The following is a 20,738-nucleotide window of genomic DNA, read 5'->3' as shown; positions in this document are numbered from 1 at the left end:
CGTAATGTTCGTTTTTGGTTGAAATTCTAAAATTATAATTAACAGTAATTATATATATACACTCACTATATAATTGCCCATATATTTTATATAGGTATAATTAACAATTTGGGGGGGGGGGGCAGTAGATTTAGGCGACAGATTTTGAAGTTTATATTCCAACTCTAACAAAATACCAGGAACAAAGTATATGTGCAGATCAGCAAATTGCATGTGCCTTTATCTTTCAAGTTCAGTTGATGTAGAATGTTTCAAAATATATTTTTTTTTTTTAACAAGGGTTTTTTCCTTTTATCCTAAATAGGCATTGCTAGCTTTGGGCATCAGTCAGTCTGCAAGGACGCCTGACCCTAGTCATCCGTAAGCTTTTTGAGTAAATAATGATTTTGGTAATTATATGTAGGAGTAAGTTCACTTCTTGTTTGTGCGTCACCTTGTTCTTTTTAATCTTCTGTGTCATATAGTTTCTGAAATGCATAGTTTCTGATTTTACAATAGATAAAATAAAAGGGTTTTCTTCCAAACTGCAGGAGTTGTAGCTTCAGTGGCTTGATGAATGCTGTATTTCATGATTTTTTTTTTTTGTGGTCTGCAGGGTTGTTTCTCTTACATGTTGCCATGCCTCTCTCCAGCTGCTGTTTCTCTACCCCCTGCAACTTTTTTTCCTTCTTAAATATGTTATCACAGAGGCGCTACCACTATCGCTGATTGGCTTGGCCTTGGCTGGTGGCGAGGTCCGTCTTGGAGCCGACTGGTATTGGCTCTTTTGGACACAGGGGAAGCTTCTAGCAGCTTCTCACAGAAGCCACACCTGTAACCCCCCTGCTACCAAAACCTTGCCACGCAAACCCAATACAAAGTTGTTCTAGGCTCTTGTACCTCCTCTGATGGATAGATTTACTTTGTTTTTAAACCCTGTTCATGTGAATGGCAAGATTTTTTAAAAACCAAAAAATACTGTCCTCTTCCTGTTTTCAAATAAGTGCTTTTCTGCAAGGCAGCTACTTGTCTCGTAAGGAGATGTGTTTGACTTAAAACTACTCTGGTTTTATCTGAGTAATAGGGATATTATTGGTAAGTTCTTACAACTTCATGAAAGTTAAGCTAATCTCTCCATGATGTTTTCTTGGTGTTGACCTGCTTTACAATTCACACATTTGGGCAAGTCGTTCATGCTGTAAGCACTAGTTCAAAATATGTCTAATTTGCAGAATTAGTTAAGATTTTCTTCATTAAGAGCATCAGGTAATTTGAAAAATATTTTAATCTTACATTTGTCTAAGTATTCATTGTGTCTCCTTCCCCTTTTCCACTTTTTTCCTCTCTTCTTTAATATAGTCTTTTGTACTTCTGGATTTTAAATGTTGCTAAAGAAATATACTGTTTGTAGTAGCAGTTAATATAAAAAAAAGGGAATAAATGTACGCTTTTAATATTGCTTTAGCTTTTCCCACTGCTCTTAAAAACTGCAAGTGTTGAATGTCTGCAGTTAGCTGAACTACTTAAAGATGTCACAAATTTTAATCCCTTTAAATTAGCATTATAAAATACATAGGCTGGCTGCCTACAAGGCTAGAGTTTTCATTTAGAAGTAGCATTTCAAGGAAATGTAAAAGTGACATGAATGTTGGGGGGTTCTTTTGTTTGTTTTGTTTTTGTTTTTTTTACAGTAGTAAAATCCTCAGTCTGTGCACAGGAGCTGTGTAAATAGCTTGTTTAAAATGAATTAGAAAAAGATCTATGCTTGATATCCTTGGCATGTACTAGATATCCTTTTCCAGGTGGCTTTTTTTTGCTTGGGTTGGATTGGATTTGGCAGCTTTGTCTTAAATAGATGTCCAGTCATATGATGATAACTGAAGACATACAAAAATTAATGGAAAAAACTTGTAGATATGTTTGCAGAGATAAAGAATTTTATTTTACTAAATAACTTCCTTTGTTTTCATCTAGGTATGGTTTCACAAACATGCGCTATATTGCCTCCCTTATTAGCGGGGTGGGCATTTTCATGATGGGTGCAGGACTTTCGTGGTATCATGGGATCATAGGTTTACTCCACCCTCATCCTATAGAATCTCTTCTCTGGGTAAGCTAATCTTGTCTGATATTGTATCTAATGCTGGTGACTTAATAGAAAGTAATGGCATGGTCTGAAATTCACTTTCTGAGTCAGTTTGAATCCCGACACAATTAACTCAAATGATCCTAAATGAGAATGTGTTTTAAGAAAAAAAGCATGTTAAACTATAGCTGATCTTATAGCAAAATGAGCTGTTCTTTAAACGCTACATCTTCCCTTCACACCTCCCAAGAGGTCTTCCTTTCCCATTTTGCAATATATTGCATAATTCAAATATTGTTGGTTGCCTTCTGTTTAAGGACGGCTACATGACACAGTGGGTAATGAGGTTCTGGAATGCTGTGTTTGAATAGTCTATGGTGAAGAGATCTGTACGAATATGCATATAACGTAATAATTGAGACTTTTCTTTTATACAGGCATACTGCATTTTAGCAGGGTCATTGGTATCTGAAGGAGGTATGCAGTTTCAAGAAATATTTCTATTTAAGTATTCATAATGTCGAAGAGTACAGTGTAATTACAGTAATAATTGGCACTTGCTTACCCAGTAAAGTTTTGAGCTCTGTTGCAAATATTTGTGTTGTAAACAAACAAACAAAATGTTGGGAAAACTTTTTTTCTTACCTGTCTATATAATAAGAAGTTGAAGAACACATTATTTGGGAAGCATATGTAGAACGCCTTTTTGGTATTCAACTATCAGCGAATATAACTGTTCTGATTTGTATGGGAGATGCATGTAGAAAAGAAGATAACTTTATGCTTTGTCATTACTCAAATTATCAATAATAAGAGCTTTCTTGATGTTGGTATGATATGAAGTTCCATCTTTTCAAAATGGAAACAAGTCTTTTTGCCTCTAAACATTTTCAGCAACTGCTTTGGTGTTGTTTCAGCTACCCTTCTTGTTGCTATAAATGAAATTCGCAGAAGTGCTCGAGCCAAGGGTCTGTCATTTTATCAATATGGTATGTGTCGTTACAGCAATAAGGTATGTGGTTATTTAAAACAGAATCTATTTACCAGTGTTTGCATAACGAGAGAAGCAATTTTGTCTGTTTTCCCTTTCCTCTTGCTATATTGATCTGTTTTCTATTCTAGTAACAAATACATTCTACAAATTAGATGAAAACCTGTTAAGAAACAATACTTCGATACTTTTACTAAACTACTTGCATTTTTCATGTTAAATGCCCCTTAAAATTTTTCAAACATTTTGGAGAAGCTTCCATAATTGGCACAGGGCTTGTTCTGTGTATTTATGAATGCTTCCAGAAGTGTGCATATGCAAAAATTTGGTTTACGCTTATATACTTACGGAAATTTTTCTTTTAAGTTGCCGGTGTTAATATAGTTTAAGTACTCTGCATAATGTAGTAAAGCTAGCTTTCCAAAGCAATGTTATTTTTTTGTTGTTGTATATGCAGTCGTGCAGAGTCGTGATCCTAGTACAAACGTGGTGTTACTGGAGGATGCTGCAGCAGTTCTGAGTGTGGCTGTAGCTGCTACCTGTATGGGTCTGACTTCTTTAACAGGTAAAATTCTGCCTCAAACTGAGGCAAGCAGGATGTGAATTTCCTCCTGTGCGTGATATGAACACAGAGCACTTAGTTTATATTGGTTGAGTAAAATACATCTCTACTCTTTTTCTGATACTTGTACTGTGTAAGCTTCTGGAGGTTTATACTGTTCTCTGATCTGATTTCTAGTAGTTTGAGTTGAAAATATGTAAAATATGAAAAAACCCATACTTTTTTTTAATGTCTTATTATTGGTGGGGTTAAGCTTGAAAGATTACTCACAAATGGGTCTAACTTCCTTTTGAGCTATTTTGTAATACAGACTAAGGGTTTTTTAACTGAACATGTATTTATTGTAGTCAGTTATGTAAATCCCTTTGTGCCATGGTGGGGTTACATAATTTGAGCTTCCTTATTCAGTGGTGTGCAGCTCCATGTGCATGTGGGGAGGATTTAAGGAAGCAGTTCTTTCCTTCTTTTTGATATGTAGTGGTATTAGTGTTATCTTCAGATTACAACAGCTGCTCCTGAACAGTGTGGCAAACCTGACTCACGCAGGTAGGATGATCTATATGGCAACTGATTCAAAGTCTGTCTTTGCTGCACAGTTAAGTTTTCTAAAGAGGAAAGATTATTTATTTGTCCCTTTTTAAGTATTAGCCTTGGCTTTTCAATTGTTTAAAAAAATAAATGTGGTAATTTTGTTTCTTTGTGGCTTCTAATGAGTTAGTTGCAAGTTTCAGTTTTATATAGAAGGCAGTTTTTTATTCCATCTCTAGTTTCTTTCATAAACTTAAAAATACCTTACTGTTTCTACAAATCTGAATATGAATGAATGTGTGTTTAAAAGTCTGAGTACTGTATTCCAGAAATGGTTAATACTTGCAAGTTTCTGAGTTACTGATAAAAGAACACAGACTTTTGTGCTACTACCTGTGTTTAGGTGTATATAATTTTGTATTAATAAAGGTAAATCTGTACACAGAAACCCAAATAGCTGATGAGTTTACCATTTATTAGTCCTGCAGGAGACAGGAGTGGCTGAGGGACAGGAGGGACTTTTGAAACTTTATCTTGAGATAACTTGTTTTCTTCCAGTTTCATCTTGTTCCTCAGTAGGAAAGAATTGCCAGTGCATTAAATAAACCAAACCACCCCAAAACCAAAACAAAAAAAGCCCACCAAAAACCAAAACCCAACACCCCTTCCCCTCCAAAGCCCCCAAAACTATGTACTCTTTACAGTGTGAAATCTGAATTATCTGCTATGTTTTATAAATGCTCTGTGAATCTAATTTGACATGTCTTGTTTAGGAAACCCTTATTATGACAGTGTGGGGTCTCTAGGTGTTGGAACTTTATTAGGAACTGTGTCAGCATTTCTAATCTACACTAACACTGAAGCCCTTCTGGGACGATCCATTCAGCCTGAACAACTGCAGCGCCTCACCGAGTTACTGGAAAGTGATCCTGTAGTAAGGTAAGAATCTTTACAGCTCAGTCTCTACTAAGAACAACAAAAAGCAAAAAAATAACATTTGGAAAAAATAGTTCAAGCACTTTAAATGAGAGAAATCTGGTGAAATTGATTATTTTTAGGGTGGATTCTTCTGTATTGAGATTTTTAGAATCTTAATTATTACTAACTTCTATTTCTGCGATAAAAATTTCGATAAGTGCATACTCGTACCTCTCATATTCCACAGCTGAAATAAAATTGCAAATATGTTCTAACAGTTACACTAATTACAGGAGTTGACAATGACTTAATGAGAAAGCCATCACAAAACTATTTTCAAATGCATGAAATGCAAGTGGTTACATGATACTGTAATGTTGCTTTTATAGTTTATTAGTACTTTAAATATTTAATTCTGTTACTGTTAATATTCAGCGTCTGGAATTCTGTAGCTGTTGGCAGTTAAGTGCTGCAGTATTATGATGTAATAGATTCTGCATGGTAAATGCTTACAAAATGAACTTAATGCTAATTTCTCTTCAGAAATCTGCAATTTGTAGTGAAATAAACTTATAACTCATTGTAATTATGAAATCTTGTTTAAATGCTTTTTAAGGAGCTATTTTAGCTTTAACCCTGTTAACCTTAATTTAGAAGCAAACCCCTTTTTGTTTTCTTCTTATTCTATATTCAGGAATATATTTCTGTGTAAATCAGCTGGAATATTTTAGTGCCTTTTTTTTTTTTTATTTATAGTCATTACTGAGCTCTGGAAAAAAAACCCCAAGCTCATTAGTTAACACCAGAATACTTGAAAGAAACAAAGTGCTGCATCATCTCAGTTGCAAGCAACAGGTCTGAACAACATGCCCTTCATTCCAGACGCTAAACAAGATTCCTTTCTTATTTTGGAACAGAATTGTGTTAGAATTTTCATGTGTCAGTAACTAAACTCTGTTAAAGTATTTGTGGTGGCCCTGGATTAGTCTAAATGGAGGAGCATGTGTCAACAGTGCTGTGTTAGACTAGGTGAGTTCACGTGGTTATTTGTACATGACTTCTGTAGTTCTTTTTTCCAAAGTGCACAGTTGGCTTTTGCTTGTCTCAGACTGGAATCATAAAATTTCTCCTATTCCAAGCACCCTTTTATATTATATTCCATTTTGTAGATGGCTATAACCTCTCAACAGAGCAGACTTACTTCATCTCCTTCTTGCTGTAGACATTTTTTAAAAACAAAAGTAACTTTATTCTTCCTGCTTTTTTAAAAATTAAAAAACTGAAGACTTGGTAAAAAAACTGCACGTTTCTCTAAGGTTAGAGGCTGAAACTCATTTAGGTACTTCTCATAACACTGTTTGCAGGACCTTCTGTATGCACTTTTGTCTTGAGTGATCTCTTTCCTACATCCATTACATTATCCACTTGGATTTCTTCTAGCGTACACTTCATCTTTGACCAAGTTCTTGTTGTAACAAGCCTAATATCTTGAGCTTGGTTAACTTACATCTTCTAATAAGGCATTGGGTCTTGATCTCAGAATTCTCTGAGGTGTAAATGTATATTACCGTTGCTTGTAACTAGGCAAAATTTTGGGAAAAAGCTACTCTAAATGTTTTTTTCGTATTCCAACCTTTGGTTAGTTATGTTTTTTGGTTTGTTTGTTTTCAACTTTTTTCTGTGAAATGAGGAAGTCTTTTAGCTTCAAGTATTTCTTCAAAAGGCTACTTGTACATTTTCATCACATAGCTTTGGGCTTGTAAGAGTTTCAGCATTTTCTTGTACATTCAAAATCCCATTTTCTTAAATGGAGTTGTGTAGTAGTATGTCCTACTCTTACATTTTTTTTTTTTCTAGTGACACAAAATGTAAAAGAAAAAGCTCCTGAGGACTGGTCTGCTTCTGAAGCTGTGACTCATATTTGCTCTTTTTATTTCAACCTTTCAGGGTTTTAAGCTGTCAAACTATATCTGAGTTCTCAATGCAATCCTTTTTGCAGCTGCTGCTTCCCAGAACAGTCCTCCCTTGCTCTTTCAGGGAGGGTTTGCAATCTTTATTTTCAGATGTGTTCTGCCAAATATGAAGGGGATATATTAGGGAATCATTTAGTATTCACCAGAAGGTATTTTAGATCCAAATTGACCAAAGGGTCCAGAAGGTCTGATTTCCACTCTCCCCTGCCCCTGTCAGCACCACCACCACTTAGCTTACTATTCTAGCAGTAGGTTGCCTGAACATCATGTTCCACTGCTAATTATGAAGTGTTTAATTTATCAGACAATAGTAACTGCTGTGCTACTAAAATAAATCTCTGTGGTGTTGATTTTTTTCCCCAGCTAAATCTTGATTTATTTATTTATATTTTTTTTCAACAGAGGGCAGTTTGACAAGACCTACATTCCCTAAAACCTTAATGACTGGCATTAATGCTCTTAATATATAATTTTTTTCCCTACCCTTTTCACTGTTTTTCCTTGGGTTGTCAGGTGAAGCTGTCTTTAGTTAAATGGATTGCCTCATTTGCTGTTCTTAAATTTTGGCACAGTGTTGTTAATCTACTCTTGTTTTGAATTCTCATCAGTATTGCAGGATGAAAAATTAATTGGCCTTCACAGTTATTCTTAGTTCTTTTTACTCTTGAATGCAACTTTTGGAGCCTGCTGAATTAGAAGCATTTTCTTCCTTTTAAATATCCAATATGCTTCTCTGCTACTAATAGGGAAATGTTTTGTTGTACTAATACAGTTTTGCTTTTTTAGATCAAGACGACAATGATTATTGCATGTTTCTGCCTAATCTGTATCATCAGTAACAATTTTACCATTTCCATCTAGTAGCAGGCTTGTTTCCAGGTTGTCCTTTGGTGTTGCTATACTTAAAAAATGTTGGTTTGTATCACATACAGTGCCTTTTTTTATGCTTCTCCTATCAGTTTGCTGGACATCATAATTTCTTTCTTAGGCTCATGGCTATTTCCCCTTTCTTTTCATTTTGCTTGGTAATTTCTAGTTGTAGCCTTTATTTCATTTGTGATCCAGAATGGGCTTTCAGTCAGAGTTGTTCTCAGCTGGAAAATTATCTGATTTTGTTTTTTGCTATACAAACATTCCATTCTTAACTCTCATTCACACCTTTGGTGTCTCTTTCTTGTGTTCAGCTTAACTGAAGTGTAGGAGATTAGGCTTTCAGAACTGTGAAATAAAATATATGATGTGGTACAGACTGTCCTGATTCTGTTCTTATGGAATGTAATCATGGATCCCTAGGCATAAACTATTCTTAGTGACAGTTTCATCTTTTTAATTTTTACTTCATTGTAACAGCTATTGGGTAATGGTGCTACTGTTGTGCTGGAAAATCTGTTATTCTGGTTGGAGGAAAAAAAAAAAAAGTATTACAACTGATGGCTCAAAACCAGTAACTTGATATCCTCTGACAAATCTTCCTTTAATGTGAAACTTGCTCTTTTCCCTAGTTTGAATTGCCTGCTAGCCATCCAGAAGCTTCCATAAGAAAGCTTTGTAGCTTAAGTTGTAGCCTACACATTTGTATTTTTGAATTATGAGTGATTTTTCTCCTCCTGACTCACTGTCTTATCTTTCTTGGACAGATTATAAGCAGTAAGGTAGACATTTTTTCTTCACATTTACAGAATATGCATCATTCAACTGAATTCTATCAGGTTACTGCTTAATGAGAATCTCAAATATCTCTTGCTATCTTATTGCTTAGCTCTGATAGGCACTTGATATTTCTTCAACATTTTTGAATCACATGGATTCAAAATCTCTTCAGTAACCCTCATTGGACCACATCCGTTATCCTAAATACCCTTTGTGTGAGAAGGTAGTTTGCCAGTTAGGTTACTCCAGTTAATACTGTTACGATTTGGTAGCTTCCCACAGAATAGCTGTGTAAATTTAATTGGAGCTGGAAATTCTTTATTGCTACCAGTAAACTGATAGTTCTTTTAATTTGCTTAAATGTTTACTAAGATGTATTTTTTGGTGTTTCTATATTTAGTGCATGTTCTATTTCTTTTTTAATGTGCTTACCTCTCCTCCACCCTGAGTATTACAAGAAATATTCCATAAACATTTCCTGTGACCGTTCATCTTAAATTTAAGCCTCCTGTTCCTTGTCGGCTGTTCACTCTAGCAGGCTACTTCTGAAATATATGCCTTCCACTTTCTTCCTGCACTGCCTGTGAAGTTAGTTCAGATTTGTAAACATTCAGATGAGAAGAAACATTTCTAGTTGGGAAGAGTAAATTTGCTTAAGACAAAGGGCATGCTAAATTTAAAGATGCTTTGAAAATGCACAACTTAGTAAAATGAATGGGGAAAAAAAGTTTAGTAACTTTCCATCAAGTGAGCTTTATTGCTGAATCTAAATTTTGTGTTAGAATTTTAAAAATTATGAAGATTGCATTTTTCTGTTAATAAAACCGAAGTCTTTGGAATATTTTATAGTTGACCTCAGATACTTGTTTTGCTTTGGAAATGTCAGAAGAAATAGTTTCAAAAATTTGAAACTTCTCTGTGATTTATGTCCCGTATTTTAGTATCCACTTTTTTTTCCTGGCCTTGATGGAAAAATGTGGAAACTTACTCTGCAGTGGCTACTTTAAATTCTACTTAGCCTTAAAGATAAACTAAGTTTCTGTTAATCTAATTGGAAAAAAAACCTAGAGTATTTTATTTTGTTATTTTATTTTATATTCATTCCACTGTTGAAATGCACCACAGTATGTCTGGGTCCTGAGTTTGCTTCATATCTTTTTGTCCCTGAAAAATAGAGGGCTTTTTGTTTATTACTTAGATAAACTCCGTGATGTGTGAATATAACAAACTGGAACAAAAGTATGCTATGGAAAAACAGAATTTTTCAAAGGACCAAAAGATAAACATATTGCAACATTCATGTTCTTCTATTTATTAGGAACCTTTAAATAAATATCTATGTTCAGCATTTGCAAACAGCTGTATTGTGACTAGTTGTGATCAATAATTCAATACGATCAAAAATGAGTTCCAAACACAGTATCCGTAACTTTCTTATATCAAATATAACTTTGATAGAAAATTCTCCAAAAGGCCATGCCCTTACAAATTGTAGTTATATAGGAAAGGACACTTCTATAGTTGCAATGTGTGCTTTCAGTAATTGACAATAGATTATTGTTCCTTACATGAGAACTGAGGGTACTTAAAGATTGTTACCATGTCCTGTATATGTACATGCACAAAAACTTTTGTATAGTAGCAACTAAGTTGAACTTAAAAGTTTAACTCAGAATAGGGAAGTTCTCACATTCTGTTGTGGGATGTTTTTTTGGGTTTTTTTTGTCTTTTTTTGTTTTTATACTATTGGTCTAGTTCTAAATCTGCAGTGCTTCTTGTAGTCTGTCTTTTATTACAGCGCGCCATTTCTAGATGTTTTGGTGTAGCGGATACCTGTGGAGGTGGTATAACCAGTTAAATATAAATCAGTATTTAATGGAAGTGTGTGGTGGCAAAATGAGGATATGTTAGTCAAAGGCAGTGGCCTTTTAAAATTACAGGATCATTTTACTGTGACGATATTGTTAATATCAAAAGTCGAACTAGCTAGTAGTTTGTTTTATGTTCTACAATTTTTTTAAAAATTATGTGTTTCAGAGCAATTCATGATGTTAAAGCCACAGACATGGGAATGAGCAAAGTGAGATTCAAGGCAGAAGTAGACTTTGATGGACGGGTTGTTACTCGTTCTTACCTGGAAAAACAAGACATTGAACAGCTGCTACAAGTATGTTTAAAAAAAATGATTTTGTAACTTCCAATATTTGATATTTACTTTCCAGTTTCAAGTATGTCTAAACCCAAGATTTTCAAGTAGGTGACATATATTTCACTTATTAATTTTCAAGGATTGCAGATGTTTCTACTTTGTGTTAGTGTGTTAAATATCTGTACATGGAATCATATTATGTGCTGCTGAAATAGAACCACTTCCGGGCTGAGTAGGGCCTGGGTAGGAGGAGGACCAATTTTTTTTTTAAATTCAATTTTTTGTTAGAAAATACAGATTTGTCCAAAATAATTTTGATGAGAACATAGTTATTCCAATAAATTTTTACTGAATTACAAGATCCCTAGTTAAAACTGGAAGCCTGTCACCTGAGAATAAGCATCTGTTTTGGCAGAGCCGTTTGCCTTGGGTGCTGGAGATGCAGTGTTACAGTTTACAGATTCTGCCATTCAGACTAGGCTTGAATATGGATTGCTTGCATCACATGACTTAGCATTTTGACAGCGTTTAACAATTAACCATCCTTAAGTAAGTGTCTGTCTCTGATTTTAGTGTCGTTCAGAGTAGCTTTTCTTAATCCCTCTCTTCAATATAGAAATGCAAAACTGCTTTCAGCTGGATTCTACATGGCAAAGCTATGAAGTAAAGACTAAATTATCTAAATTACAAGGAGAGTTTTAAGTGGGCAAAATGTTTTGCTTGCTTACTCGCTTTCATCAGTAACTTACCTATATACATTTGCTTGTGTACCTACAAGATTTCTTTCTCTGCTGCGCTTTCAAAATGAAAAGTAGATGTCAGATGTCTGCACTCTATGTCTGTCTGTTAAACACTACTTAGAAGTTATCTGAGTTTACATTTAAATTACTGCAATTTTTTAAACCATTAGTCAGTGTCCCAGTTTTTACAAAGTACTGCCCTTTAATGTCAAAATAAGAATGTATGTATATAATATATGTAGTGCAGTAAGTGATCTGTTCATGTGTCGGATTTCAGTTTGATACATTTTTGAGATGAAAAGTGCCATCAGCTTTGTACAACTGAGGCACTGCAGGTTTGCTTGGTTTTATATTGCCAAGTCTCAGTCGCTTTGCCATTGCAGCTATTTAATATGCTGCTTTTCTTTTCAAAGGTTTTGTTAGCTTTTGTTTTTTACCCACTATTCCCTTTGGCGATTGCATACAGCCTTCCCTGGTTCTTCCAAATAGTATTGTTGGGAAAGTTCTTCCTGATTGTTTCTAGGTTGGCAACTGTTTTCTTACACAGGTCATTGTAGTTTCATGTAGTAACCTCGTGTCAGCTATAAAACCATGGTTGAAAGATAGCCACTTTTAGCAGGACTCAGCCATACGAAGTCAAGAGCAGACATAGTGCTTGCCTTTTGATTTATAGTTTTTCAAATAACTAGCTCATTCAGCTGGCACTGCTATCAACATTACTCTTTCTAAAGTTGTGAAATATTTGTTGAAATTCTGTCATTCAGATTAATCTCATTTCTTTTTCTTGTTAGACTTGCTGTGATCATAGTCATGGATTATTGTGGTTGGAATATCTTTTTAAGCTCTCTCCAATTACATTATTCCTCCTCAGTTTTGGAGTAATGGGGAGGGAGGGAAGAAATTGATCTCGTGTTGTAGTTATATACACAAGAAGAATTAGCTATTTAATAATTACTCTGTTAGCAGTAACCTATTTGTTCTAAACATACTGCAGCTGTATTGCCGATGGCTGAGATACTGCAGGGCAAATGGCTTCTGGCCAACTTGGTGCGAGACCTCTAGGGAAAGCTCATGACAATGCTGTAATACCTGCTTTGGTGTTTCTGGTGTCTGTGGTTTTTTTGGAGGGAGGAGCATAGTAGCATCTTGTCTTCCGTAACATCATTCCTTCTGTCTTGTATGCTGTGGGTCTCCTAGTCTGAGTTCCTAACAAGTATCTTGTGAGTTTTTTGTGATATTATGGAGGAGCCGTATTTACAGCAGCATTCATAGTAATCCTTGTGGGTTTTCAGATGAGTTGATAATGTGATGCCAGGAGTAAGCAGTGTAATGGAATAGCAAGAATGTATGAAAATGAGGAAAGAATACACAGGGTACCCTGCTTTGCCTTGCTGTGAGCAAGGGATACCCCAGAAACTTCTAGAAAATGAATGGAATTCTCTAAACTTAGAAAATAAAGCAGGAAATCCATTAAAGATAGAAGGTGATTTTATATCAAGTACAGGAGGAAATCCATTAAAGAGAGAAGGTTTTATATCAAGTGCAGGTGTAATGATAAGCCAGCTGTTTTCATTGAATAGATGCTACTCTTCTGTGTCTATGAGATATAAGAACAGATGACATTTTGAAAGGAAATGGCAAAAGCTGAAAAGTGTTTGGTGTTTGGTTTTTTGGGAGGGTTTTTTTTGGTTGGTTGGTTTTTTTTCCCCACTTGAAATATGTCAGGACCCTCTGTAGTGTTATTCGTTTCTTTTCTTTCCATCATCTCAGCCTCTTAAATTTGATTTCTTCCTAGGAAATTCAACAAGTGAAAACTCTTGAAGAATTAGAAGCCTTCATGCTTAAGCATGGTGAGAATATCATTGACACACTGGGAGCTGAAGTAGACAGACTTGAGAAGGACCTAAAGGTAAAATTGAGCTGCTTATTAGGGAGTCCTTGTTCAGTGATATACTTTAAACAATATGACTGCATCTACTTTTGGGGATTTTGTTTGTAAATATGGGAGAGGGGAAGAGGTCAATAATCCTAATGCAGATTTTCTTGCTATAGTATAATTAATTAAATTCTGACCAGTAGCAAACCCTTACTTTGCCATTAATCTGTTTGTTATGTATTTTGTTCAATTTTATACCACTATAGGACAATATTTTTGTGAAATGAGACCTGATCGTGTCTTTGTTACTGTATTCTGAGAATGTCAGGTTATTTACGGGCTGTTGAATTCTGTTTTGGTTGTAAAGAAGCAAATTTCAATTTTTTTTTTTTTTTTTTAAATCTGGTACTTAGCATTGTATCAAGTATATCAGTGTGTGATGAGGGCTTTATTTTTTTTGCTCTTTTTGAAGCAGTACAGTGTTTACTTACTTTTAAGCCCATCATAACTTTCTAATAATTACATTTTTTTTTCATTCTGTGATTTAAAGATCCTTTGGTTGATGCAACAAAGGATTGTTTCCACTTTTAATTTTATAATTATATTGTGGCTGTTAATCTTACCTTTTCTGGCATGAATACAGAACTATAAGTATACTGACTGCCAGACAAATACAGTCCTGTCATGACTGCCTTTTCTGGTCATCAGGAGACAGTGCTCAAGAGCATGTCTGTCCTTGCTTATTGTACTTGATAAACATCCTAGTTTTAGTTTCTGTCCCTAGAGTGGTGCTGCCAACATCGTACCAGAAATACATTATTTGTATCCATGTGCAAAAATGTGTTTGAATATTTTCAATTAAATTTTTTTTTTAAATTTTATTTCAGCAACGGAATCCTGATGTTCGTCATGTGGATTTGGAGATACTATAGCCTTGGCAGAAGAAATCAGGTTGCTACCATTTTGAAAAGAAGTCATGTAAAGGGCTGAAAAGCTTCTGAAATTGCAGTGACCTCAGCACCATACCTTGCTTACTTTTGCTGTAGGCTTCCTGGACTTAGCACTGCTTCTGTTTCTGGAAGAGTGCTAGACTTGCAGACAAAAATTTACATGGCAAAATCAATTTTAAAAAGCTACTTGACTTAAATTACACAGGAGAGTCTGTCAGAGTATATTTACTGCAATTCAGAACTTAAGACTTGAGGCTTAGTTAGGCAAATGTAGCTGCCTGAAAATAAACAACACACTTAGTTTTTCCGTTTGTGTCCCTTTGCAGTCAGTTTGCACTTCTTTAGTTTCTTTCAAGATATCATTAAAGGTTCTTGGGAGATATTAAGATTAGCTAGGAAGAGTTTGTTCCAGTGGAACCTGCCAACCTTAAACTAATTGTAATATTTCAACTGTGTGATTGTTTCACAGTTCTTCTTTTCTATGAGATAAATTCTTTAAAATAGGCGCTGGCCTTCTCTCAAGTACCATGACCTGGAAACCTGCTTTTTGCCACTGTTGTGATTACCAACTGCACTTCAGAAAAATAAGGTTTTTCTCCTCAGTGGAGTCAGCTGTATGTCAGTAGCCAGAGTATGTTAAGTTACTGTGAAGAAATTACTGTGTAGAGATTTCACTGAACTTCCTCTGTTTTAATTTTGTTCTTTTTTTCCCTACTTTGACACTTGTTCTCTTATTTGTAAGTATCTTCAGATGTAATCTGGGAGATATTTATGGTAGTGCTTATTAAAAGTTACCTGGCATTTTTGGCTTTTTATACTTCTGATAGGCTGTGTTGCCAGATATGGTCTTTGCTAGAAGGTGTAAGAAACATAGTTGGAAGTTACAATAGTAAAAAATGTATTAGAACTATTTATAATTAAACAAATGAATACATTGTATTTTTAATTTATTTCTCTCTAGACATTATCTGTTACCTGAATTCTAGACTGCTTACTTTGTGTTTTTTAAGAATTGACCTTGCTTGTTTGGGAAAGTAGACTAATTCTGTCAGTGGTCCTCAGCAGTCCTGAGCTAAGTGTTTAGAGTTTCTACCTTTGAAATGTGCAATTCTAGCACTGTATATAATCAGCCTCAAGGCTTTCTGCAATAGGCACCCAAGTTGTACCAGACCCGGTCGTTATTAATAAGGCCATGAGTACTGAACATGCAAGTTGAAATATAAGTGAAATAACTGCATAAATAACTCTGAGGAAAATCCTTTATGCACTTTAACATATTTCAGTAAAATGAGAATTGTTCATGGGTGAGAGGTGGTAATAAGACCCTCCTAGTGACCCAGCTGCTGAGTAATGACTGACTTGCTAAGAGAAGAAATGATGATATGAAACACAAGTCTTCAAAAATAAATTTAAGATCAAATTATAAGCATTGCAGCAAATAATAATTGTGGAGACCAATATGTCCAGGTATGACTAAAAGCTTTTTAGAATGTTTGGGGTTTTTTTTCATACCAAGTGTATCTTACCAGTGAATTATGAGAATTTAAAATAGCATGCCTTTTGACAACTCCAAAGCACTTTGCATGCTGGTCATTTTAAGTAGAAAAACATTCCAGAGTTTAGTTACAGATGGGACTTCACATACAGTAATTGTGGGTAAAGGGGTCTCTTTAGTACCCTTGTCTATAATCCCTATTCATTGGCGGCTTCTTTGTAACATATTAGCTTATTATGGCTAATCCAAAATAAGGCTTACTTTATCTGGTTTTCTCCTGTTGTAGAACTAGTTAGTATATTTAAGCCTGATGATTTGAAATGCAGTTTAAAGGTAATTTGGAAGTGTACTGTATCAAGTAAATAAGGCATATTTTAGGACACTATAAATCATTACCTTTCTCCTCACCCTTCCATGTAAATTTCATCTCGTCTCAGTATGCAGTCTGCTGATGTTAGTCTTATTCATGAAGAGCACTGGAATCTGATAATGCATAACCTCTTTCCTTCTTCCTAGGATATTTATGTGGATTTTGAATTTGAATAAACACTTTAATAAACCTGTTATTCCAGAAATCTTAAAAACCTGAAGAGAAGTAAAACTGGGAGAATGTTCTTACTGGGGAGGTTAGTGGAGATAGCCAATGTGATCTAAGTGGTTTGTATGCTGGAGCTGCTGATGAATGAGTAGTGTTAATATGCAATTTACAGGGCAGAAATTTCACTGAGAGGTTAGTAAATGTTATCTCAATACTGAAGTGTTCCCATGTCTTGTTTAAGAGGGCTTGAGTTTATATTCCTACAGGGCATCTGCTCCAAAAGCCTATTAAATTTTTTTTTATTTATCAGAGATGAAATTCGTATGAATTCTGATCTTAATTTCCTTATGTGAGTCAGAAGCATACCTTTCACGCACCTTTTGTTTGTATTCCAAGATAAAATTCAGATCCTGGTCTCCCAGTAATGTTATTGATTATAGCATCACAATATGTTAAATTTAAGAAGCCAGAACTTGAATGTTTTTGGGTACATAACAGTTGCATAGTTTGAGGACCCAGTTCCATTTTCAAAAACAACCTGCATGGTGATGTACCACAAAAAGGCAGGCAGACTGGTTTTGGCAATACTTTGTAAGTTTACATGTCTTGCAGTTGAATGAAAATAATGATTCATTGAGCCTGTCAGGTCGGAAAGGAAAAGTAGTTCCAAGCTGTTAAATTTTAATATATATTATAACTTGCAGATTGTTTTTAACAGTTTTGACATTTTTACTGCTTTTTTTTCTTAACTGTATTTATGCTCTACAACTTGAGGTGATGTGGGTCCAGTACTTAGTTTACTTTTGTTTTAGTGGTTTTGGGGAAAATGTTTAGCTAATACATTTACATGATAGAATCCTCAAAATTAAAGAAAACTTACAAAGTGTGGAGGAGTGGATTTTTTTTTAATCACAAATGCTATTACATAATGTTTCCTTTAGATTGATTTTAAGGAAAAGGATTTTAAGGAAAAGGAGTGAGGATTTAGCTAACAATAAAGTTATATTCTAGAATTTTTTCAATTAAGGTGTGGTCTTTTAAAATAATTTATTTTTGTAGACTGGCCTTGCAGGTTCTATTTTTTCAAATTGTGTTCAAACTACTACCGCTCTCTGCTTTGTGAAAGATTGCTTACCTGTTGTGCAATGTCTCGTAATTCTGTAAAACTTGCAATGTTTGGAAAAAATTGTCTTTAATGTTCCAATACACTGAGTGATCTGAATATATTTTAAGTCAAACTTGACTGGACGCTAATAATACATGTTTACCTGGAGAATTTATTTTTCTATAAAGTTCTGAAGTGATCATCTTTCCCCCATGAACCAATTTGAAGTCTAAATTGTCTCCTTTATACACTGTGGAATTCAGTATTTGATGTGGTCCCCCTCTACCCCTCCACTTTCCAAAGCATTTATTAAGCATATTGTAGTAGTAAATACTTTAGTGGACTACTGTATTACAGAGACTGCTTGCTGTGTGTTCTGGTCTAGAAGTAGCAGGGACTTAGGGAACAGGGGAACATTTTTTTTTTTAGGACAATTTGCATCCTTTATCCTCTGTGACTCATACTCAAGCTGAAGGTTTTTTAGCCTCTGCTTTTCTCCTTCCTTGAATTTCCACACAGATTTTACTTTTTTTTTTTAACTCTTAATTTTAGAGGAGGAAGCCATTATGAGCATCTTATGTTTTTAACAGCAGGGCTAGATAATACTCTTGGTCTCTGGATTTTGCACTGTACTTCATTGTTGATAGTTGACAATAGTGATTGCTTCTTTGAAAGCTACAAGTCATGTTAGCCAAAACTACCAGAGTTTTCTGATTCTGGCAGGTGCAGTTTTTTCAGCTATATCCTGAGACTCGGTTTTTATTGAGAGGTTTTTACTGGCCCCCCTTTGATAAGGGGGAGTATGGGGAAGAGTTTTAGGTATGTTTTGTCTAGGTAATACACTGATGGCAATTCTGTGTTCTCCTTATGTGTTATCATTTTAGCAGACATTTTTCCATAACAAAGAAAAAATTATGCATTATGGAAGTACCTCTACTAATGATGAGTGCATTGAATACAGGCTTCCTGCAAAGAGTTTTTAGGTTTTTGTATATTGAAATTGTGGCAATTTTTGAAAATTCTCAATGAAGTAATCCTTTTCCTAAAGTTGATTTAGATGTGTTTCTTACAAAAGAATCCACAGAAGCATATTGTTTAAGATTTGAAAGAAGAGTCATATGTTCTTAAGGTGTTTTGGCTTGGTAGAATAGAACAATTGATTAATATTGACTCCTGTACAAAAACTGAACTTCTGTGGATGCCTGAAGCTTATGTTGCAGAAGTGAATATAAAATGACAATGTGCTTTTTTTCCTCTAGCTTAAGTATTGTGCTGCTTTTGTTCTTATTGTACTCTCTATTCAGAGCTAACAACTAACATCTCTTTTGCAGTTTACCTGCTTAATGTAAATGAGAAGTTGAGGTGTACCAAAAAGATTTTTTTTTTTGTAGAGGAGTTGCATAGCTTAAATAAGTAATTTTTCATTTCTTGTTAGTGAGACACAAATAATTAAGATCAAAAGTAGACTATATCTTTATTACATATAAAAAGAAATGGGAATCCAGGCTTTAAAGCACAATAGTCAGATTTCTGAAATGCATGTCCTTTGAGGAAAATAAAATGTGCCAGGAGCTCTAAGTGGTTGTATGGACTATAGAAACTGCATTCAGTCAGCCTTTGCTGAAGCAAAAGAAAAGAAACTATAACAAAGTGTGTGGTAAAAAGAAAAGAATACAAGGAAAGAAAAAAACTAAGGTGTTGAGCGCTTGGCAATAGGAAGAGATGAACACAATCTGAAAAATGTGGCCAGAAATAAGAAATGATGATTGGAGAGGAAAAGAACAGAAAGAAATTATATTTGATTGGAACGCATAAAATGATGTAGTATGACATTCTCTTTCTTTTAGCAATATTCAGATAGTTGGGTGATTCTTCCCTCCCACCCCCAGCAAAAACTCATCTTTTTTTTCATGTAATGAAAAATCAGTGCCTCCATTTAACTGTTTCCTAATACAGTGTTCAGTCTTGCAGTTATAAACCTATTTGCCCTCTGAAAACTTAGTCTTATTGCTAAGGGTGATGGTGTAATCTCAGTCTGGAACTTTGTTCTTGAGGTATATATTTCATGAGTGGAGGGTGAGTAATTTTAAATGTGGAAACAGGAAGCTGGAGTGAGTTAAAGAGAAAATGAATTTATTCTTTCAGCCAGAAAATGATTGAAGCACCATACTGAAAATGTTACGGGGGGAAAAAAAAACCCCAAGTGTGTTCTAAGGTCTACAGAATTCTTGCAATGGACTGTAATCATTGGTGAATATGTTAGTCCGTATTCTTCAAGGTGCTTGAATGTCTGTGGATAAGTAAGGTTTCCAGTTAAATCATCACATTCTGAAAAGGAGTTAAAGAAAACATACAAAGCATTATGTGAAAAGGATGTACATTTTTTAAATACCAGAGACAGATACTATAACAGATTATAGTAGATAGGCAGAACATTTTCTATATTACATGAGGCTCTTGAGGACAATTGCTTTTTTTCCAGTGTAAATCAAAGCCACCAATTAAAATAAAAGGTCTCAATTACTTTTTATAAGCATTATACTAACAGTAAGCCCGGTCAAATTTTTGTATTGCCGGTGTTCATGCCGGTGTTCATAGGCTGTTACGGGGAGAAGGTGTCTGTTAAAATAGTGGAATACAGCTCCACAGTCTAGCATATGTTTGATTTTTGTAACGTAAATTTAGACTATATTTAAAACTTTTGATGTTGTGATCAGCTGCTTCAGATCTGAAGACAGAAGAAAAAAATATGCAATGTTGTATAAATGATGTAAGTTTATCTTCAAATTAAAGATGCTGAAGAACTATGTGAGAAGAAGCATTTGAAAAATTCTGAAACCATTTTGGCTATTGTCAAATTGTATTAAACCTGAAAGTCAATGGTGAGAATTTTCACCAGTGGTAGAACTTTCAAAGGGCAATCTCAAAGTTGAAACATGTTTTTCCATGCAGGCTTTTAATCAAACGTATTTGCGCCCCTCCCTGTCCCCTGCCGTGCTTTTTGGTGTATTGGCTTTTTCATTCTGTGTCTCGGTTACCCCGTATTAGTATGGGGAAGTCATTTTGGTTTGTGAGGTGTAGATATTTAAATATTTCTCTGCATGTGTTCTTTCTTTTGTAATTACACTTGAGTTTGGTACATCCTGTAAAATGTCTGGAAGTTGTAATTACTCAGTAAAACGTTACAGAGCTGGTAAA

General features: G+C 34.8%; 1 protein-coding gene across 1 annotated transcript in view; it reads left to right on the top strand.

The window, feature by feature from the left end:
- Positions 1 to 20,738, top strand: part of SLC30A9 (solute carrier family 30 member 9) — a 42,553-nt gene extending 21,815 nt beyond the window's left edge. The window contains exons 10-18 of the mRNA XM_069791037.1: positions 305 to 360; positions 1,954 to 2,089; positions 2,503 to 2,542; positions 2,983 to 3,054; positions 3,514 to 3,621; positions 4,920 to 5,085; positions 10,725 to 10,854; positions 13,372 to 13,485; positions 14,340 to 20,738. Of these exons, the coding sequence (XP_069647138.1) occupies positions 305 to 360; positions 1,954 to 2,089; positions 2,503 to 2,542; positions 2,983 to 3,054; positions 3,514 to 3,621; positions 4,920 to 5,085; positions 10,725 to 10,854; positions 13,372 to 13,485; positions 14,340 to 14,384 (867 nt within the window). The 3' untranslated portion in view covers positions 14,385 to 20,738. The remainder of the gene's footprint in view (positions 1 to 304; positions 361 to 1,953; positions 2,090 to 2,502; positions 2,543 to 2,982; positions 3,055 to 3,513; positions 3,622 to 4,919; positions 5,086 to 10,724; positions 10,855 to 13,371; positions 13,486 to 14,339) is intronic.

Source organism: Haliaeetus albicilla, chromosome 1 (genome assembly GCF_947461875.1).
Source record: "Haliaeetus albicilla chromosome 1, bHalAlb1.1, whole genome shotgun sequence".
Classification (NCBI taxonomy): Eukaryota; Metazoa; Chordata; class Aves; order Accipitriformes; family Accipitridae; genus Haliaeetus; species Haliaeetus albicilla.
This window is presented reverse-complemented; position numbering and strand designations above follow the sequence as displayed.